The 23,280-nt window shown below is 44.0% G+C and overlaps 2 protein-coding genes across 3 annotated transcripts in view; one reads left to right on the top strand and one right to left on the bottom strand.

Annotated features, from left to right (window-relative positions):
* The window catches only part of Pip5k1b (phosphatidylinositol-4-phosphate 5-kinase type 1 beta), a 287,232-nt gene that overhangs the window by 162,942 nt on the left and 101,010 nt on the right, over positions 1-23,280 (top strand). For both annotated transcript variants that reach the window (XM_059259518.1, XM_059259513.1), the window contains 2 exons: positions 11,206-11,336; positions 17,668-17,785. In XM_059259518.1, coding sequence (XP_059115501.1) covers positions 11,206-11,336; positions 17,668-17,785 — 249 coding nt within the window. The remainder of the gene's footprint in view (positions 1-11,205; positions 11,337-17,667; positions 17,786-23,280) is intronic.
* On the bottom strand, positions 14,512-14,916 carry LOC131908501 (ubiquitin-ribosomal protein eL40 fusion protein-like). The gene has a single exon (XM_059259547.1). The coding sequence runs from the start codon at positions 14,893-14,895 to the stop codon at positions 14,512-14,514; it is 384 nt and encodes a 127-aa protein (XP_059115530.1). The 5' UTR covers positions 14,896-14,916.

Raw genomic sequence — 23,280 nt, forward strand, 5'->3', positions numbered from 1 at the left:
GCGATATTTTAACTTCAAAGTCGACAGCTCCCTTTCCAGAAAATGTAACATTCTAAAATTTTGTGGGATCGAATTTTAGTTGGTTTTAGAAGGTTGAAAAACAAAATCAGTCCTCATTTTTTTTTTGCTATTGAATCTAAATTTGTGTTTGTGTCCAATAAATACTGTTTGTGTTTGAATACATGAACAAGTGCAATTTTCTTCCCCAGTGTGTGGGAATGGTATTAAGAATATATTATGGGCCGGGCGGTGGTGGCGCACGCCTTTAATCCCAGCACTCGGGAGGCAGAGCCAGGCGGATCTCTGTGAGTTCGAGGCCAGTCTGGGCTACCAAGTGAGTTCCAGGAAAGGCGCAAAGCTACACAGAGAAACCCTGTCTCGAAAAACCAAAAAAATAAATAAATAAATAAAAAAGAATATATTATGCCACGTTTATGATGAATGTCTTCAGTTTGAACTGTAACACTTGTACAAGACTAATATAGTAGCTTTCATAACGCCATACTATCTTAAATCATGAGTTTCATTGGCAATTGTTGGCATATCTCCTTAAGGGCAATTGAGTGTGCCTGATTCACCGCCGCTGACTTACAAATACCTTTAGAGTGCAGCATTTTTCTCTTAATGGGGAGTGCTTGTGTAACAGGCTTTGCCTTGCCGTGAAGTTCGCCTCTCTGGCAGGCATATCGATGAAGTGGAGCTGACTTAAATGAAACCACGCAACATCTTTTCTTTGTTCTACCTTTTCTATCAGCATTTGAGAAGCGGATCTTCCATTAAACACTGGACTCTTGTTAAAAAGCTTCTCGGTGAAAAGGGAAAATTAAATAGAAAGTGTGTTTGCCTTGGGCTTCTTCCAGGGTTGTTCTGTGCCCAGTGTGTCAGAATGCCCTTATGCCAAGGCAATTTCACCACACAGAATGCCGGCCCAGAAAGAGCCCTCATTACAACAGGGCTACAATCTTCTTATTCGGAAAAATGTAGGTGGCTGCAAAAATTGTATCAGAAACATAGTTGCCTGCCGTGAAAGTAATAGAACACAGCAAAGTCATGTGTGGAGCGAATGATGCAGAAGGAATCTGTCGTTTCTAGCTGTTGTCACGAACAGGGGCAGTGTGGAGGGGCCAGTGGGAGAACAGGACCCACGGGTGACGGTGGAGTGTTACAAGGCAAGTGGAGGAAACTAGAAACCTGACTTTCCGTGGATGTGGAGACCGTGAAACGCAGAGCAATTGTCAGTGGTTTAATCTGGCCTCCATTGATTTGTATAGACACGAGAGGATCTCTGGCCTGTGATCCGTACAACAAACTGTCCAGAGTTTGTACCTCTTCTTTCAAAATGCAAGTGGGGCTTAGAAGCAGCTGAAAAAAAACTACTAGCCAGGAGAGAGGTGATGTATTTTTTTCTCCTAACTATGAGGAGGTAGCGGCCATTTAGAGGAGATGGCTACAGATCTTGTGAAGCAATGGGAATATCTGGCAAGACTTTGGGACACCTTACAGCTGAGCTCCTCACCATGGACCCCACCTTCCTCCTCCTCCTCCTTCCAGCATCCAACAGAAAAGGGAAGAAGAGCCCCGCCCCTCCCCTCCCTCTGTTAGATGTCTATGGGTGCCCAGCAAGCTGGAGGAGGGATGAAGACCACTGAAAGAATACCCAAGTCTATCTGCTATTAAGCTAGATAAAGCTCACCAAATGTCTATGTGAGGCTATTTTTTATGGCTCTGTGCCGAGGTATGAACAGGGGCACTTTTATTCTGAGTCAACAGGTAGACAGGTCCTAGATCTACCGTGAATTTCATCTGAGCAAAGGTGGATACCACCCCCAGAATCCCATTAGAGAAACAGTGGGAGACACAGCCAAGTCATTGTGATGACATTTCCTAACAGTCTAATGGTTACATGGGTTCATAGCATTGTGAACCTTTAAAAGAAGAGAGAGAAACAAATCTAGACCTAGCCCACGGTACAGAGATAAGGGCCATTCAGGTCCCTTTCCTCTCAGTATCCTCTGTGTGTGTGTGTGTGTGTGTGTGTGTGTGTGTGTGTGTGCGTGCGCAAGGGCACACATGCTTGTGGGGTCTGTATCTCCAAATTTCCTTGGGTTTGTTTTACATGTTACTGCTTAGATTAGATATAACATAACGTTTTATTACAGAACATTTTTGTGTGTGTGCTGATGGCTTAATTACACCCAGTCACTTGGTCAAATATTCTTAATTCAGATTGAGGTTTACATGCAAATCCCTGACTTGAAATAGAACAAGAACAATTTAGCTCAGGGTTCTTGATGTCCCCTCATTTGTATGTGGAATGAAAGAGCCTCCCTCCATGGTGGCCCCCCTTCCTTCAAAATCCTCTCTCCGTTCCACTAAAGCCACCTTTCCTTAAGCTTCATCCCACTACCCTAAGTGTTGCTAATTTGGGGGCTCTTCTCTGCTGCTCCTGGTTACCCCTCCTGCCCCTTGGTTTTCAGTACCACCTGTGTAAGGACTCTTTGGCCAACACCAGGCCAGACTTCTGCTCTGAGCTCCAAGCCTGTTTGTCATCTCAACAGGGCTCTTCATCTTTTCCCACAATGCATTCCTTCTCACTCTGCCTTCCCTGGATCGGGAAAAGCAACCTCACTTCTCAGAACGGATCAAGAAAAGTGTCCTCAGGTGCTGTTGGTACTTTTTTCTCCCTCATTTCTAGCTCACAGCAGACCTTGTCTGTCTGCCTTCAAAATCTAACCCACATTTGACTCTTCCGTCCATCTAGTTCATCAGCCGTCTCTACGCCATTACCATCTCCATATGAACCATGCACGCGCCTCCTAATCACTTGCCCTCCTACCGTCCCTCCCATCTGCTCTCCACACAGCGTCCAGAGATCCTTTCAAATTAGACACCTCCTCCCCACATAAAATCCTTCACTAGCTTTTGCCATCTGTTGACCAATAGAACTGAAACCCACCAAACCCTTAGAATGCCTTCAAGGGACCAGTTCTACATCTGTCTAGTCTTTCCAGCCCCTAATGCCAACTCTCTACCTGTTGCCCACAGTGGTTTGCCTCCAGGTGTATAATTTTCTTCCTCTAATCCTAAAAATGAGCTTCCCTGACCCAGTGATGGGACCTTTCCTACTACACGAAAGTCCCTAATGTCATTTTGTTAAGTACAAGGATCCTGTTTAGGTCACTTACATATCCCTGAGTTGTAGAGAATTGTCTGACAGTGGTAAACACAAGGCCGATCTTCAGTGACATGACCTGTTAACTGGCCCATGCCCACCTCTCAAAGCCACAGCCTAGAACACTCCTTGGATTGGCTTCTATGGATGCCACCATCTGTAAGTGGGTCTCTAGCCTCCTAATCTCAATAATGTCACCCTGATCTTCCTGTCATTGATTACTGTTTGTTGTTATGGACATATCTTTGTTTAATGTGTCTTCCCCTGCCCCCAGATCAGAAACTCCCATGAGAGCAAGAACTATGACTCATTTTTTGATTCATGCATTATCCAGTGCCTAGCATAGTGCTGGGCTCTCAGATCTTGATTAAATGAACATCGGATGACTGTATGATGTGCTAACAGCAGCTCTTCTCTGCCTAGGACGTTGCTGGGGAAATGCTGGGGTCAGGCCTATGATAGAGCAATGTGTGTTGTACATGGAATAATAGGGTTCTCAAGATGTCCACATCCTCATTCTTGGAGCAGTGATCTCAACTACACATACCATCTAACCACCTCATTTCCACAATCCCAGAACCAGTTGCCTGACATCTGTCCCTTTCTTTTCTCCTGGAGACAAATGAGAAGACTGGGTCTTGCTTCTTGAGTACAGCTGCACGGACAGGAGAGAGACCCAGAGCTGGACTTGAACTATTGAAGTGAGAGAAAGTAGTAGAAATTTCCCTGCCCCAACACATATTGCCATCTTGACACAAAGGGGTGCTATATAACTACTTTCTATGGCCTGGTAAAATAAGAGACCTTGTCAATAAACATCTCTGATTTAGACTTAGACTCTCTAGATAGCAGCTTACTTGAGGACAGACTGGGCTATGCCATCTTTTTCATATTGCATGTAGATATCAAGAACTAGAACTGAGGGAATCAGATTAAAAGGTGGCTTCCAGAGTCAACCTGTTTGAGGTCTGGACTTGATCCTAGAGCGAGGATGCTGAGGACCCATTCAGAGGTTTCAAGTAAAGTAATAACATGACCATGTCTGTACTTTTGAAGCAAATCTCTCTAGCAACATGTATCCAAGCTATAATCCCATAATTAGTTCAGATAGCCTTAGGAGGGAAACTGCTGTTGACAATAATGTTTCAATACTTCCTTTCAAAGCCTGTGACATCAGATGGCATATTAAGTGATCCAGTTTCATAGACAGTGCTTTGTAGGAAGCAGTTTCCTGTAACCAATGTAAGGTCATTAAACCCTCGCTGTAGTTGGGAATCATTGCTTTCCTTATGGTGGGTCTCTGTAGGCATTTTGTCTTACTGTTAAGAGGCTCGTTATTATTTCATTGTTCAAGTGAAGTGCTTCCTGGCATCTGTCAGCTCCGTCTTCAACAGAAAAAAGTCACATGTTAAGCAAATATGTAAACTTGGTCAACAAATGATCAGAACACTGAACTGGGAACCTTCTAAAAGATCAGGGACTCATTCTACACTGTAGCATGTACTACTAGCCATGGGATTTAGATCAAGTTCATTCCTAGATCCAGTTTATCTATACAATGGGCATTATGCATCCGTAGCCATCGGAAAGCTCTGATGATCAGATGCAGTCATTAAAAGAGAGTGCTTTGAGGACTGGCAGTGTAGTTCAGTGGTAGAGCTCTTGCCTAAAATGAGCTGTGTTCAAGCCCCAGCACTGCTACGAATAGAGCTTTGAAAACTGCAACTCGTCACATAAATGCAAGCCCACATCCACTTTCCTTAGTATTAACATCATACCTGAACCAGCTACAGAAATAAGTAAGTGGTTTGTCTTTGTGCTGTTCTGTGGCTCTCTCTTTCCCTAAGTATCACATGCTTAGTATCCAGGCAACATATTGCCTCCACTTATCCCTATGAGGTCCAGAATTAAAAATAGATCATGTTGCTGTTCCAAATCTAAGCCTGTATTAAGCCTCTACTAAAAGAGCCAAAGGTCCCCCCTGGAGTTAGAAGGGGGAATGGTCATGTTCCAGCACTTTGGGGATACAACATGCAGAGCCTGTGGTGGAAACCTAAGTATCCCAGAATGCATGAAAGCTGTCAGCCAACTGCAGTCTTGCTGGTATCCCAAAGAAAGGAAGGAAGCCCTCGGGCTTCTGAATTGTGGGGAGAGAATGGCTGATTGTAGGAGAGCAGCTCCAATGCTTCATAGTGAATGCTCTTTGTCATCATCAGGATGTGCCGATCTGATAATCATGCACACACCAGGCAGGGTTTCAAAGTGATTGCAGTTTTACGGCATATCTTGCTGAACATGAAGCTGGGCCTAATGCCCAATGGGAGAGTGGCAAGTACTTCTGCTGCTGGCCTATGAAAAATCATGTGCCACTGAACACAAGCAAGAATTTCCATGAAGCAGAGAGGGTGCTATATACCTGTCCATGTACAGGGTGATTATATCCAAATGCACCCATGTTAAAGCATTTAACGTTTACCCAGAGACTGGGAAGAGGAAGCATGTGGGGTCGTGTCTACTGAGGCAGCCAGACACCACCTCATATTAATAACTTCCCATGTTACCAGTGATGCTAATGATATGGTTTGCTGAGAGGTTTTGTGAGCTTTTGTGTGGCTTGCCTGTGGCTGGGTGTGATTAGCAGCTAATTAAACATTTTTATCTCAGTTTATCCAAAGCAATGGCTCCTTCAGGGCTCCTTCCTTTACTGAGGTCAAACATCCAGACCTAACAGTGAAACTTCAGCTTTGGTTCTTGGCAATTTTTGAAAAACCAGATATGGAAGCAGCCCACACCTGGTGGTCAGATGTTGCCAAATACCAGCTGAGAGAACCAAGCTAAGCCATAAGTGTACCCCTATAAAGGGAGTCATTGTCACCAAGCTCAGCTACTTGCTTAAGTGAATTAAGGAACTCTGCTATTAGAGACCACAGAGTGTGGTTGTTTCCAGTACAGCCCCCCTTGGCTTAAGTCCTAGGTCCTCTACTTCACCTTGGAGGAAGTTACTAAACATACCTGAGGCCATGAAATGGAGGTGGTAATACAGGATGGAAATCCTTTGCCCAAAATCCTTGGGACATGTTTTGGATATAAGATTTGGGTACATTTGCATATGCATAATGAGGTAGCTTGTGGATAGAAGCCAAGACTGAACACAAAATTTATTTATATGTTATTGGTGCCCTAGACACTTAGCCTAAAGATCATTTCATGCAGTATTTCTGAGCATCTTATGCAGGTGGTAGACAGCCTTGGACTCCAGCAATGAATAAGTGTTGTGCTGCTGGGCTCTGTCTTTTGTTTTGGTCATGACCCATCATGGGAGTTTGGGTATGGGATTTTCCACTTGTGGCAATTGACAGTACTCAGAAACTGAGATGCTCACCATATCACTGATACACACTATTAACGGTTCCCAATGGTGGAGCATTTTGGATTTCAAATTTTCACGTTGGGAGTGCTTACAAGTAACATTGACCTCACAAAGGTTACTGTGAGGTTAAAAGAATCATCAAAAGTCAAGGGCACTGAGAACTTTGTAGGCATTGTGGAAGTATGTGCTGTGAATATGTTGGTAAAATTATCATTATCCATATTGTCAAGGGTCTGGCATAAATGTGTTGCTCAAAAATAATTAACTTGTTTATATTACCTTATTACTACACTGTTATTTCTCCCACTCAAACACTTGATTTTTAAGAGGTCTGAAAAGAAAAGAAATTAATGTGATTACAATTTGTTGGCATTTTTTGGGTCTTGTTCTTCTTATTTAATTAAACATGTCAGTGGGGTCCTCATTCCTTCAGGAACTCAAGACTTAATCTCATACCACAGGAGAAAGGTTGTTTTCAGTGTTCCTTGAAGACATTATTTTACCCTGTTCCTGAAGTCCTTCTTCATATATTCTAGGGAAGTAACCCACCATCCCTGTCAGCAGCATCTCTAGTGACCCTCTTACCCCCTGAAGTCTGAGGGTTCTGGTCAAGGTTACAGACTACTGGCAGCTGAGGCTACCTTCTGTACCCAGGGTGGGGACAGCAAGAAACATGCTACTCTCTCTGATGACAGACTTGCATAAAGTGATAGACTGCTCTCATGGCTCTGGAAGACAGCATGGGGGATGAGCACAGAATGCAAAATGCACAGAGGCATGTGGTCTGTTTTAGGGCTAGACAGAACATTCTGGGGTGCTGGTTCCTCTGAAAAGCGTTGATGTCACATCTTATGGCATACCACCCTGAGTGATAAGTAGAAAAAAAAATGGCTTTTGAATCTCTAGACAGGGTTAAAATGAAAGAAATCCATTTGTGCCTTCAGAATGCGGAGCTACCGGTACAAAAGGTCACTGACGCCAACTGGTGGCATCACAAACTACGGGGAAGGAGTATTAAAATAACAAAATTGTTTTTTCAGGCACTAGACGCGCTTAACTCTCAGTCTTTTGCATCTTGCTTCCTGCAGTCCTAGTCAAAGGGTATGTGGGGAAAAAAAAAACACCAAAAAATTTCTCATGTCCTACATGGTCCAGCATAGGGATTGTTGTCCTCAGATAAAGGACGGCAGATTTTTAGAGTGGAGCAAGAAAAATGCTTAAAAGATGATTCAAGGAAGTATTCTTACTAGTTGTACATATAATGAGGTTTCCGAACAGTACTGGTTGAGTGTGGCCATTTCAGGCAAAACCAACAAGTATTAATATGGGCCTCATCCTGTGTTAAATGTCTGTCGGGGGGTTCAGTCTTGGCTGACTGAAGCCAACAGGATCTTAGGAAAAGAAGCAGACACTGGATCTAGGATGGACAGGTTGTAGGATACTGCCTTATGGGGTGATGGTAGAATAGCATCCAAACACTGAGAAGACCTGAGAGCCGTATGCATAGACACGAGACTGGAAGGGCTTAATACCAGACTGTTACCATTCGTAATGACAGCAGAGGAGTCCGAGGATCGGGAATCGAACTTGCAGGGAATTCTTCCCTTCCAGAAGATAGACTGAGAAGCCAGTGAAGAAGCAGCAAGAGACACCGTCAGGAAAGCTGGAAGTGCTCCCAGAACCCAGGCCCCTCGTCGAATCAAGAGAATTTTTTTCAAGGAGAGGTGTTCTTTGATATTAAAAAAAAGAAGAAGAAATAAAAAAAAGAATAAAAGATGGAGGGAGGTGGGGATTGGTGTTGGATTTGCAAAATAAAAATATTGCCTGGGAAAAAAGGAAGTTTTTCCTTTTGAATATACTGGATAAACTTTATTTCACTCATTAAGTCAGAGTTTCTCAACCATGGAACTGTTGACGTTTGGGGCTGGCTAACTCTGTGAGAGCGAGCTTTCCAGTGTACTGCAGAGTGCTGGTAGCACCAGCAACACAACTCACCAGTTGTGCTAACCAAAAAACCTCTGCAGACATTGCCAGATGTCCCTGGTTAAGAAACACTCATTTAAGCCAGGCAGTAGTGGCACATGCCTTTAATCCCAGCTCTTGGGAGGTAGAGGCAGGCAGATCTCTGTAAATTCGAAGGCAGCCTGGTCTACAAAGCAAGTTCCAGGACAGCCAGAGCTGTAACACAGAGAAACCCTGTCTCAAAACACTCTCCCTGCAAAAAGAATCACTCATTTAACTTAGTATTTTCTGCTGTGGTCTGTGGTACTGCGTTAGCACTGCCAGACATACAAAGTAAAACATGCTAACCTTTAAGAACAATGTTGAGGTGCTGGGGAAACAGCTCTGTAGATAAAGTGTCTACCGCACAAGCCCAAGGACCTGAGTTCACAACCCTGGCACCCACATCAAAAGCTAGACTCTGCACAACCAGCTTTAGAGAGCTAGAGTGGGAAGGACCCCTGGAGCTGAATCAGTGAATTCCACCACCACCTGGTGAGAGACCCTTCTTAAAACAATAACAAAATAAAAAGGAAATCAGAATAAATTCTATATATTTATGTATTTGTGTGTGTCTATGTATGCACATGCACATGTGTGCATGCCATGGCCTGTGCAGGGGTCAGAAAACAACTTTCTTGGTGTTGATTCTCTCCTGAATCAGTATCTCAAAACTGTTAAGGTGAGAAGTAATCAAGGTTGACATTCAGCATCAACCTCTGACCTCCACAGGCATGTACACACACACACACACACACACACACACACACATACACACACACACACACGCAGAGGAACATATGCACATAAAAGAATGTATTCTAGGGCCAGTGAGATGTGTCAGAGACCCAAACCTGATGGCCTGAATTCAATTCCTGGAACCCATGTTTTAAAAAATCTAGATGTAGAGACTATGGCAGGATGGGAGGTGTGACTATAGGCCCAGCACTGCTATGGCAGGATGGGAGGTGTGACTATAGGCCCAGCACTGCTATGGCGGGATGGGAGGTGTTGACTATAGGCCCAGCACTGCTATGGCAGGATGGGAGGTGTGACTATAGGCCCAGCACTGCTATGGCGGGATGGGAGGTGTGACTATAGGCCCAGCACTGCTATGACGGGATGGAAGGTGTGACTATAATCCCAGAATTGCTATGGCAGGATGGGAGGTAGAGGCAGGAGACTCAATCAGAGCTCAAATGTGCAGCCCAGCATTGAAAACAAAAAGAGAGACTCTGCCTCAAAATCAAGTTGGAAGGAGAGAATCAACACCAAGAAAGTTGTTTTCTGACCCCCACACAGGCCATGGCATGCACACATGGGCATGTGCATACATAGACACACAGAAACACATAAATATACAGAATTTATTCTAATTTTCTTTTGTTGTTGTTTTAAGAAGGGTCTCTATCTAGCCCTAGCTATCATGGAACATGCTATGTAGACCAGACTGGCCTCAAACTCATAGAGCTCTACCTGCCTCTGCTTCCAGAGTGCTTGGATTAAAGCTCCACCATGCCCAGCTATTCTAACTTTCTTAAGTTCAATTATTCTATTCTATTATTGTTGATAGATATAGATTTTAAGATCCTGGGCTTAATTCCCAGTACCACACATGCCAAAAAAAGAAAAACCTATCAACATGTACATGCATGCACACATGTTTGTGTATACAGGTACACAAGGTAGTTATTCTCTAATTTAATAGCATCTCTGTTTCATTATTAAGATATTTGAAAAGTAGTAAATTGAAAATATTGGTGTCCTGATGCTTCATCTTTTATCACACATCAATGCCATATCCTTTATCACAGACTAATGACAAAAATTAATTATAGATCATTGCCAAGACCAGTAGGCAATTTTCAAAATTAAATTTTGTGTGAAGACCAAAAACTCCAACAATGTTTTTGCTCTATCACTTCTTATGGAGGGAAACATTCTTACTGATCCACAAGTATGTTATAGGGGGAAAAACAGATTTTTTTTTTTTAACAAATCCAACTGTGCCATTTATCTTTGGGTAGAAACTACAATGCTCCTTATTGAAAGTGCTCCATGGAATTGCTAAGTTCTTAGTAAAAAAAGGTAGAAATTTTAACCTTTTAACCATAATTTTGTATGAAAGATGTCACACTTACAAAAATAATCTCATGGTGTGTCAGTGACTTTTCTTCATGGTGACCAAAATGCCTGGCCTGGGCAACTTAACATAGGACAGTTCATTATGGCTCCTGTTTTTGGAGGACTCAGTCATCATGGCTGTGAGGGAATGGAGGAACTGGTGTGTGGCACCAGATGCATATCCTGGAACTCTTCACCTACAGCTAGATAGGCACAGAGAAAGAGACCTGAAGCAGGGCCAGAATAGGAGCCTCCTGATGACCTAGGTCTCCCAGTCAGGGTCCGTCTTCCAAAGGTGCTGCCTCCTCCCAAAACAGGAGCTGAGGCCAAGTGTTCAAATGCATGAACCTATGGGGGACATTCCACAGTCAGTTGGAGAAGTCGCACACAGAGAAGGATCTGGAATAAATTCTCCTAAGCTCCAGTTTTCTGCCATTTGGGAACAAGAAGGAGAAAGTAGCCTCACCGTGCAGTCGGCTGCCTGTAACCCTGAACCAAGCCCTCGAAGCTAACATGGCGCCCTGTGTTTCCTCTGCAGACCGCATCCTCAGCTATTAAAGGTGCTATTCAGCTGGGAATAGGATACACAGTAGGAAATCTCACTTCCAAGCCCGAGCGCGATGTCCTCATGCAAGACTTTTATGTGGTGGAAAGTGTGTTCCTACCCAGGTAAGAACATTTTAATTTGAAATGATTCCATTCTGAGGAAACGTCACAGTGACTTCCTTCTGGTGAAGGACTTTCCTACCATGTGCATGTCTACATGTGATCCAGGGTGTGTGGGTGGGGCCTGTGGCTCCACCATGTTATTGCTTAAGAATGTCCTGCATTTCCCCTGTGGAGATGGTGAGTGGCATCCATGGGTCAGCTGTAATTAGTTGTGATGGGTGCCTGGAAGACTTTGTGCAGAAGGATCATGGGATTTGGTGGGTGAGGGTAAAGAAATTTCAGAGTAAAGTCTGCCGTGAGATTTGAGAGCGCTTCCATTGGGCAGCGCAGGAGCCACGGTTTTGTTATGCCTAATTGAAGAGTGAGCTGAGGCTGCACAAATGGCTTAGTGGTTAAGAGCACTGGTTGCTTTTGCAGACGACCTGGGTTCAGTTCCCAGTACCCACATGGCAGCTCACAGCCATCTATAACTCCATTCCCAGGGGATTCAACACCCTCTCCTGGCCTCCAAGGGCGCCAGGCATACATATGGTACACATACATGCATACAGGCAAACACTCATACACATAAACTAGAACAAATAAATCTTCTTAAAAATCAATAATTACTTAAAGAATGGACTGGAGGGACCACAAATGGTCTTGCATCTGAATTAAGCCAATACGTTGTCTTTTATGATGACTTTGACTTAAATTTCCTCCAGAAAAACGTGAGGTAATGCTGTTATTTTGACACCATGTTTGCGAAACCACCAAAGTTATCCATACTTTGGTGGGGAAGAAAAAACATAAATGGTTTAGAACCAAATACATGGGCTGGTGAGATGGCTCAGTGGGCCAGGCACTCATCTCCAAGCCTGACTCCCTGAGTTTGATCCCTAAGACTCACACTGTAGGAAGATAAAGGGTCTCTCACAAGTTGTTCCCTGACCTACCCTCACACCAACGTATGCATGTGTGCATATGGGTGCACATGAGCTTGTGCTCACATAAACATGCGCACACACACAAAATGAATGTAATAAAAATATCTTTAAAAGCAAACACAATGGAAATGGAAAACAGTGATGGAACTGTATACCTGAGGTGTCTCTACATTGTGTCTGCTATGCCCTAATAAGTAAAAATATTAAAGGCAATTCCACTATTATAACAGACAATCATTGTTCGGTTGAAATGTGTCTACAACTGCACAGGTTTTTCAAAGAAAATGAACTACAGATAAAGACATTTTCCTTGGGGATGCTTACTTTGTCTCTGTGACTCTGAGGAGTGACTTTTCAGACACATGTATTTAAAATGAGCTATTTTGTGGTTGGGCTTGACCTCATCAGTCAGGTGCGTTAAGGAAGCCCATGACGATCATCATCCCTCAGTGTCCATGAGGGTGTGTTCTTGCATCCGAAAGCATCAGAAAAGCCATCGGTGCTAAGGTCCCTTAAGTAGCACAAACCTGCATATGACTTGCACACATTCTCCTGTATACTTTTTATTGCATTTATTTTTATGAATGGATGTGAATACATGCATATGCACCACTATAATTGGACTTTCTTTGGACCACCAGCTCCACAGAGACTTCTTATTAATTATGAAAGTTTGGCCTTAGCTTAGGCTTGTTTCCAACTAGTTCTTAAAACTTAAATTAACCCATTTATATTAATTTACATTCTGCCATGTGGCTCCTTACCTCTCATCAGTACTGTATGTCCAACTTCCTCCACATCTCGCTGGTGAATCCCCACCTCTCAGATTCTTCCCAGAGTTCCTATTTCTCCCCAGAAGTCCCACCTAGCCTCTCCTACCTAGCTATTAACCATTTGGCTCTTTATTAAACCAATCAGAAGGTGCCTTAGGCCAGTAAGGAAGTACAGACACATATCAAATATCCTGGAACAGGTCGCCCCAGAGTCTCTCACAGGAGACATTGTTTTAGGTTAGATAACTCTTTGTATAGGACTGAGTGCCCCAGGCCCTACCAGTAATAATATCCTAATTACCACAGCAGCCAAAACCCCCCACAAAGTGATGGATACATTTGAGTATCTTGATTGTGACTATGGTTTCTGTAAAAAATTAGCAATTCTTAGCCAGACATAGTGGCACACACTTTAACTCCAGCAATTAGGAGGCAGAGGCAGGTGGATCTTTGAGTTGGAGACTATCCTGGTCTACATAGTGAGCTCCAAGAAAGTCAGAGCTGCATAGTGAGACCCTGTCTTGGAAAAAACAAACCAACAAAAAAGAGCAATTCATATGTTAATTGTATGTATGTGTGGATGTATCAAATAGTTCTCCTCACCCTGGTATTTCTAACCTCATCTGAGGATGTGGGTCAGGGTAAGTGACCAGCACAGGCTGTAGTTGGAAGCAACTGAAACATTCTGAGATCTCTGGTATCTCTAAAACATGGGTTTGCCTCAGTCCTAGAGAACTAATTGCTTGAAGTGACAGGCTGTTGAATTTATTTTTTAACATTGTTTTATATGTATTGGCATTTTTCTGCATATATGTCTGTGTATTCCTTGCATGCCTGATGCCTTCAGAGGTCAGAATAGGAGGAAGTCACACCCCTTGAAATTTGCATTAGAGATGGTTGTGAGCCACCACGTTGGTGCTAGAAATTGAATCTGGGTCCTCTTCAAGAGCAGCTAATGTTTTTAACCACATCTCTCCAGCCCCTGACAAGCCGTTGTAATTTACCTTCACTCTGAAGCAACAGAATCGGTTTCCCTTAGCAACCAAAAAGGCATTGTGTGCCTTTTTTATTTTGAAATCGCTCAAAGCTATTTTTAGATATCATGTATTTATTCTACAGATCATTTCATTTTGTAGATAGGAGAAGGCCTGGACATTTAAGATTTGAGGACTGTATAACAGTGCCTGTCCAGCTTCTGGTTACGTGGTCTTCCAAAATCAAAGGAGATAAGTAAAAGAATCATGAGCATCCGGCACCCTGATGAGATGCTCTAGATAAGTTTTCATTACTGGTGGGATAGAGAAGGAAGGTGTTTTATAACATTTATACTTTATGACCATGAATGAACCTGAGGAGCAATGGAAAGAGAGCTTTAGGCACCAACTATAAATCGAACATTTTTTTCTTTAACTGCTCCAGTCGATGGAGGGGAACTTTATTTGGTCCCGGGGTCATGGGCCAGGTACGGCCTCAGCTTTATTTGACCTTCTTCTTGGGGCGCAGGTTGTTGATATGGCCGCACTTCTTGCGGCAGTTGACCACACGGGGGTGCAGGCGTGCATAGCACTTGTGGCAGGTCATCTTGTCACAGTTGTACTTCTGGGCGAGCTGACGAAGGGACGGCTCGATGATGCCACCACGCAGGCGCAGCACCAGGTGCAAGGTGGACTCTTTCTGGATGTTGTAGTCCAACAGGGTGTGGCCATCCTCCAGCTGCTTGCCGGCAAATATCAGCCTCTGCTGGTCTGGTGGGATGCCCTCCTTGCCTTGGATCTTGGCCTTGACATTCTCGATGGTGTCACTGGGCTGGACCTCTAGAGTGATGGTCTTGCCCGTCTGGGTCTTCACAAAGATCTGCATGTTGGCATCCGCTCGGCCGCCTTGTTGAAAAGAAAGAGCAAGCGTGGTTTTCTTTATTCGACATACAATGTATATTGTAATTTTAGCTTACTCATTTTTTTTCTTTTAGACAGGGTCTCACTGTATAGCTCTGGGCTGTCCTGGATCTCACTCTGTAGAACAGAACAGCCTTTACCTCACTGAGTTCTGCCTGCCTCTGCCTCCCAAGTGCTGGGTTTAAAGGTGTGCACCACCACATCTGGCTAGCTTACTCTTATTGCCTTTCACATTTACAAAAAAAGAAAGGCAAGGAGGAGGGAGGGAAGGAGGAAGAAAGAAGAGAGAGAGAGGAAAAGTCCATTGGCATATGAAGTAATTAATACCCTAAGATCTTGTCACTTAACCTACAAGTAAATGGTAAAACCAGGACTTGAACCCAAGGTGACTGGTTCCGAAGCTCTGCTCTTCTCTCTCTCAGAGTCGCACAGCTCTCCAGAAGTATTTCTGGCCCCTTTGCCCATAAAAATCTGTGCTTCCCCTCTTGTCCTGTAGGAAAAGCTCTCACTGAGGATGCTCTAACTGGCAGTCGTGTTCCAAAAGCTGAGAGTAAAGTTTAAACATTAGTCCGTCCTTATGAATAATTACCTGGCTAAACCCAGTGCTGGAAAGAAAGAGTCCGATGGATCCCTGGTGTTCTGTGGCCAGCCAGCATAGCTGCATTGATGGCTTTCGGGTTTAGTAAGAGTCCATGTCTCAAATAAAGGAGAGACCCATTGGGGAAAGATACCACATATCAGCCTTTGGCCTCTACATCCATGTGTACACATGCACACATACACACACATGCATGTACAAACACTCACATGTGTACCCGACCACATAACAAGTACATAGGCCACACACAACACAACACAAAAATGTATTTTCAAAGGGAACAATGTTCACCTCTTCGACCTCCTGGTGCACTGCTGTATATGCACATATATCGTGTGTATGCATTTGTGTCTGTCTGTCTCGTTCCCAAGGAAACCTAAGACTATCGATTTGATATCCCTTGGGACTTCAGCATAGTCATCCAGTTGCTGTTCCCTAGGAAACTTCTTATGATTAGTGGAAGCCAAGGTGAACAACACGAGATGCTCAGAACCAACAGAAAGCAAAGCAAATGAATTGTAAATGCAGCATCCAGCTTCTAGTTTGGACTCTCCAGTCAAAGAGTGAAGGGAACTGATGAAAAGAACATGGGAATTTCATCTCACTTCTGACTGGTGAAGGAAATCTGCCCTAATAGCGTGCATAGCTTTGGTGGTATGAGCTCGAAAGCAATAAGCAGGACCCTGAGAAATAGGAAATAGGCCATACTCTGGGCCCGCTGAAAGCAGCCTCCTTCCAAAGCAGGCACTGTGATTGCTTCTCCTTGCTGACTGTCGAGAGGAAGGAGGTCAGAGTTCACACTGACTCTCTTTGCTTCTAACTCTTATTTCTACATGGCTGACATTTGTAAATTATTACATGTCACATAAATTCTGAAGTCATCCCTGGGGGCATACAGCAGAATGCATGTCCCCTCATAAGTGGCAAAACGTTGCCTGAGGAAATGTTTGGCTGTGTTGGCAGGTCACCACACATAGGAATATTCAGCCACACTGGCTCAGGAAAACAACAACCACTAATAAGTTGAGCATGGCGTCACATACCTGTGATCTCAGCGCTGACAGAGCTAAGGCAAGGGGATCGTGGTTTGCAGGCACTTTGCTCTATGTAGTGGATTTCAGGCCAGCTTGCATTTCAAAGTGAATATCTATTTCAAAACCCCAAAGGGAGGGGCTGGCAAGACAACCTCACTGGTAGAGTGTTTGCCACACAAGCCTGTCTCCCTGAGTTCAACCCCTGGAACCCATGTCAAGATGGAAGAAGAGAACTAATCCACAGAATTGTCCTCTGACCTCATATGTATGCTATGGTGCATGCGTACACATATACACATCATTTGTGTGCACACAAACACACAATTATAATAATAATAAATTTTAAGTTTTTTTTTAAACCCCAAGAAGAAAAACAACCCAGTAACTGTTTATGAGCAGTCTACTTTGAGATGGAGATTGACAGTCCTTTTCTCCAGATCATAGGATACTTTAAAAATTATTTCACATGAGGGCTGGAGAGATGGTTCAGCAGTTAAGAACCCTGGCTGCTCTTCCAGAGGACTCTGGTTCAATTCCCAGCACCCTCATGGCAGGTCACAATTCATTAACTCCAGTTTCAGGGAACCCGACTACACTTCCTTTCTGGTCTCTGAGGGCACTGCAAACGTGTGGCACACAAACGTACATTCAAATAAAACACTCATACACATATAATCCAAATAAATCCTTTTAAAAAATATTTCAAAAGTTCCTAGCTACAGATATTTCATCAGTATCCAAAATTCATGGCGAAGAAGTACTTTAATTGGTCCACACTTAATTCAGGGTCTCATCAAAACATGAGAATGTGATTTCATTAGAAAGGTTGATGATTTTCCAAGGAAGGAAAAGCGGAGACAGGAAGAATGTCTCCCACACCCCGTGATTGGCAGGGACGGCCTGTGTGGAGGGGCTCACCACCATGTCAGGGTGTCTTTACCCCAGGGCATTGGCCGTTGTGACAGGAGCTTCAAGACACCCATGAACAGAGGGGTTTTTTCCTAGAGATAAAATTGCCCCAGGACTGTTGGTGCTAGAGTTGAAAGCCGGAGCTGTCTCTGCTAATATTCCTTCTCTGTTTCCTCTGTGGCTGTTGGAACTGAAGTGAAGGCAGCAATCTGACCCCGGCTCATCACTACCCAGACTTCAGGTTTAAGACCTACGCTCCACTGGCCTTCCGGTACTTCCGAGAACTCTTTGGGATCAAGCCTGATGATTACTTGGTAAGAGCCTATCATTTTCCTTCCTACAGAATGCATGACGCTGTACTGAAGAGCAACCGTGACGAGCGGCTGTCTCTTAAAAACCCCGGGAACAGTAGTCGCTCCAAGTTTTCTAATGTTTACATATTTGGCTTCAGAAATGCAATTTGATGCCATAGCTCTTAACAGATAGATAGAAAATCTGCTGTGTGGTTAATATTTAAATAACTGTGGTATTACCATTTTGGGTAATTATCCTAGCAGATACTTTATAATTAATTTAAAAGACTTGGGAGTTTTACTGAGTAGAGTCTGTTTGAATATCTTCCTATTTTAATTGTCTTATCTCAGACCTGCCTTGGCCCACAACCATTTCCCCTTGACCTAGAATTTCAGATGACATTTAGAAGAAACTGGCTAGTTTTGTACTCCATATCCCTTCCTACAGAGTCTCTCTCTCTCTCTCTCTCTCTCTCTCTCTCTCTCTCTCTCTCTCTCTCTCTCTCTCTCCCCCTCCCTTCCTCCCTCCCTCCCCACCACCCCTCCTCTGGTTTTTCAAGACAGGAGTTCTCTGTGTATCCCTGGCTGGCCTGGAACTCAGAGACTTGCCTGCCTCTGCTTCCCTAGTGAGATAAAAGGCATGCACCATCACCACCCAGCCCCGCAGTCTCTTTTCAAACATATTTTCACATATACACGAGCACATCTATCCTCAGCTGTCTCTTCCATCTGTCCTCCCTCAGGCACAGCAGCAGGGACAGACACACAGCCTGTGTGTGGTGTGCAATGCCGTCATCAGGTTTGTCTCATTTCCACTGAGAGCATCACAGCCCGGTTTTTGTTGAGAGGGTGGCTTTTCTCCTAATTTGATTGCTGTTAACACCTTGAAGCTTTTCAAAAGCTGTTTTTAAAGGAGCCGTAGGAAGGATGCCAACAAATACTCACTTTTTCCCATTCTGGATGCTCTCAGTAAGACTCCGGTGAGATCCTGGAGCACTGCTTTCGGGAGTGGTACAACAGTGTTTGTTGCTGATGATAGAATGTTCTTAATGGAAAAGATATAAAGAATGAAATTCAAAATTGGTGTCTGTTCCATGTTAATGAAAGCCCATCTCTTTAGTTGGTACTTATTAAAATAATGATTTCTTTTTTTTTTTAAATATTGTGTGTGTATGTGTATATGATGTTTGCATGCATGTATTTCTGTGTGAGGCCCATGCACATGCCACATTGTATGTGTATGTGTGTGTGTATATGATGTCTGCATGCATGTATTTCTGTATGAGGCCACGCACATGCCACATTGTATGTGTTTGTGTGTGTGTATGATGTTTACACATATGTATTTCTGTGTGAGGTCATGCCCATGCCACATTGTGTGTGTATGTGTGTGTGTGTGTGTGTGTGTGTATGATGTTCACACATATGTTTTTCTAAGTGAGGCCATGCCCATGCCACATTGTATGTGTTTGTGTGTGTGTATGTTTACACATATGTATTTCTATGTGAGGCCATGCCCAGGCCACATGTCTCTTGTCTGCTGCTGCACTGTGTTCTAGTTGCACCGCACTAGTCGGCCTGTGAGCCGCTGGGATGTTCTCCTTCTCCACCTCCAGTCTCCTTGAAGGAGTCTTGGGATGACAGACACCACTGCATCTGGCTGGTACGTGGGTTCCAGGGAGCCAGACTCAAAGCAACAGGTTTTGTGGCAAGCCCTTTACCCACTGAGCCATTTTACAGCCCAGAAAGTCATGATTTCTTCCCAGTGACATGAGCTGCAGAACTAATTCTCTACAGAGCAGTGATGGTGCTCTAGCAAGGTCCTGGGCACCCTAGCCACTGCAAATCCCGGTGGTTCTTTTTGCCTCTCTGTCCCTCTGAAATCCTGGCACCTGTCTCTCTTGCTCCCAACGCAAGCACTTGTGCCTGTTCTGGAGATGTGTTAGGATTTTGGGGTTTCTGGTCATTTGGTAATAATTGAGGATCACCGTCTCTCAGAAAATACGTTTAGGGAACCCAGTGGGGTTTCATGATGAAAAGGGCAGGGTCACTCTCTTCCCTTGGGCCACACACTGGAAACTAATGGCTTTTCCTTCTGGACACCATTAAACTTCCGACCAACCAAAGAGCTATCATAACGGTTCACAGCCCTGCTAATACAGGCGTCTGTCACAGCACTGGGTAAGATGTGACAAGATGGCTGCTCATCTCAGCCCTGGGAAAGCTCTCTCTGATCACTTCAGATCACACACAGTTGCTCTCTTCAGGAAAGTTCTTTTCTAAACAACTTCTTGTATAGCTTCCCTTCATTTCCTTAACAAACGAGTCTTTAAACCAGAAGAGTATTCTTCATAGCGTAGGAGAACTTACCAAGGAGTCTAGGAGACGATGTCAATGGTCTCAAAGTCCTCATCTGTCTACCTTGTCTCCAGATGTTCTGGAGACACTTACCACTAGCCTCATGCCCCTCACCCACCAAGTCCCAGACACCAAGCATAGTCTCCAGGTCACCTCTCTCCACCCATCACATGGCAATGGTCCATCCTGAAGAACGCTAAAGAAGTCTAATCCATCTCTCGAGGCACATTTTGGAGCTGTTAAGCTCAAATAAAGCACAGAAGACAAATGGGCATGTCTCGAAAAGGTCTCTGTAAAGAAAGAAAGGATGTGACACAAATACCAAGTCCTGGCATCTGTCAGGTGGGGCTGTTGAAACCCACGACTGTGACAACGATGCATGGCTGTAAGCAGGGGGAGAGAGAAGAGACCATTAGTGAGTGATTGCCAGCTCCACAGATTCCAAATCGCATCCCTGTTAGCTTGGTGCCATCATGTCTGGATTTCTGCCAGAATTATTGTGTCTGTGTTCCCAGATTCATTAAAATTCACCATGTGCTTGCTGATTACAAGTTTCAGGTCTAAGCATGTATAATTTGGGTAGGGAGGCATCAGGGTGACGTGCTTCCAAGTGCACAGTACTGTGAATTCTTCCTTATTTGTTCCTAGACAAGCGTCTGCCACCCAAGAGGCCCTGGACATGTCCGTCTCTGCTGCAGCGACAAGCTGCTTGCTCTTTCCCTCTCCTCCAGGTTTTCACAAGTCCAGTGTAACTCGAAGGAGTTACTCGTAGGAATTTTTATTCCTACCTCCACCAGTAAGAGCAAAAGCGGTTTGAGTGTCGTACGCCATCGGGGAACAGTAGGCGAGTTCATCTGTGCCACGTGATACAAGTTTACATTGTTAGTTTACCTTGGCAGAGCCCCATTGGGATACACTTTCTTTCCAGTGGATGTAGGAGAGAAGCCTTGCAGAAAATTGAGATGAGAAGGTGCACACATTTGAGCAGCTTTCATAAATGAAATGTGCTTGGAAGGCACCTAGAGCCCAGGAGCGCATGTGGAGACTTGTTGATCACAGCTGATTAAATTCTCTTTGTCCTTTAAAATCAGCCTTTAGAAGTTGCTGAGAACATGGTCTTGAAGCTCCAGAGTTCTGGAGTGGAAATCATACTCCTATCTAGTGTCATTATCTCAGTTACCTCCACAGCCATGATGTGCTATTCATAATGTTAATTCAAAATGTTACCAAAACAGGTCAGACAATTGCCTATTGATTGTCTTTGATAAATTACATACAGAAGAGTATTTGACAAATAACTCATCAATTGTCCCCATAACAGGTCAGTGCTTATGGAGAATGTTGATACTTTATTGGGAGAGATACTTAGGTCTGAATCTAGGTTTTTCCAGACAGATTTTTCTCTTTGTTTTAAACAGTAATTTTATTGTGGATTTCATACAGTGTATTGTGAATATAGTCATTCCCTCCCCAACTCCTCCCATAAGTACCTTTTCTACCATCCCCTCCCTACTTGCCCAACTTTGAGGTCCCCCCCCCCATTTCTACTGCCCAACTACTCTTTGGAGTGGGGTCCACCCTGCACTGGGGTCACATCATTCAAGAAAACTGAATCTCCCTCACCCAGCAGCCATCAAATGCCAACAGCTCCTTAGCTAGTGCTGGGGTTTCTTGCCCGTGTCCCTGCTCTCTGCTAAGATTTTGTTTACCTTGACCTTGTGGGTCTCATGTGTACTTCTAGACAGGTTTCCTTACATTGCCCCATGATCCCTCTATGCACTCCTCCTGTTCTTTTATTTGTATTCCTACGTATGGGGAGATTCTATGGGCAACTGAGTTGCCGTGAATAAAGTCAGAATTTCTGGAGAGTCTGGGATCTGACTTCATTTTTCATATGAAAAATCCGCGGCAGGGTCCTGCATTCATGATTATATAATAGACTCAACCTTCTTCTTGCTTTCATCAGGATGTCCTGATTGTGTTTGAAGATAGCATCTCCTAGGTGTTTGTCTAAAATGCACAGTACACACTGGTAGAGCCAGTTCTTCCTTGCCTGGAGAAAGTGTGCCCTGAGGCTGGGTGCCACATTCACCTACATATCATCATGTACTAAGAGTTTTAAAATAGTTGTAATAAGAAGTTACTCTGTCTGGGGTCTCAAGAGAATTCACCTTAAAAGTCATTCAGCTGGGGCTGGAGAGATGGCTCAGTGGTTAAGAGCACTGGCTGCTCTTCCAGAGGTCCTGAGTTCAATTCCCAGCAACCACATGGTGGCTCAAAACCATCCATAATGAGGTACGGTGCCGTCTTCTGGCCTGCAGGTATACATGCAGACAGAACACTGTATACATAATAAATACCACTGTATACATAATAAATAAATAAATCTTTTTTTTAAAAAAAAGTCGTTCAGCTGATTCAAAATTAGTTCTTTTTGGGTTTTGTTGTTGTTGTTGTTTTGTTTTGTTTTGAGACAGATCTCACAGTGTAGCCTTGACTAGCCTGGAGCTCTCTATGTATACCATCTGGCCTTGAACTGACAAAGACCCACCCAACTCTGCCTCCTATGTGCTGGGATTAAAGGCATGCACCACCACACCTATTGATATTTTTCTGTTTCTTTTGGAGGGTTTCCTGAGCCTCCAGCTTAGTCACTCAGTGTCACGTAAGTCATGACTGGAAGAGCCACCATGTTAAAAACATCAATTAATCCACTCATGCCCTGTCTACTGTCCCCTCCAGTCCATGTGGATACTTTGCTGGCACACATGACTGGGCAGGGCCCTCTGCTTCCTTCAGGCTAAAGAAGTTTCTTGTCTGATGGCTATTGTGTTTTCCCAACCTCTCCTCAGCATGCAGGTGAGGACTTGAGCTTTTTTGATGCTTAGCAAAAGAGTGTCAAGAGGCTAGGCCAGCTGGGCGTGGCCAGCATGCAGAAGGCTGAGGAAGGATGATTGTGACTTGGAGACCATCCTTGACTATACAGCAAGACCTTATCTCATAAAAAAATAAAATAAAATAAAAAGCCAGTGGAGAGGGGGTGAAAGATGGGAGTTGCCAATGGCTTAGGAATAAACACTTCCTTCTTCCTCTTCTTGCATAAATATATTTCCCTTGCCTATGATGCTGTCAAAGCAAGATAATGTAAAAGGAGACAT

Source organism: Peromyscus eremicus, chromosome 1 (assembly GCF_949786415.1).
Source record: "Peromyscus eremicus chromosome 1, PerEre_H2_v1, whole genome shotgun sequence".
Classification (NCBI taxonomy): domain Eukaryota; kingdom Metazoa; phylum Chordata; class Mammalia; order Rodentia; family Cricetidae; genus Peromyscus; species Peromyscus eremicus.

Coding starts and splice junctions, on each gene's coding strand:
- LOC131908501 (XM_059259547.1), bottom strand. CDS start 14,895: ATGCAGATCTTTGTGAAGACCCAGACGGGCAAGACCATCACTCTAGAG.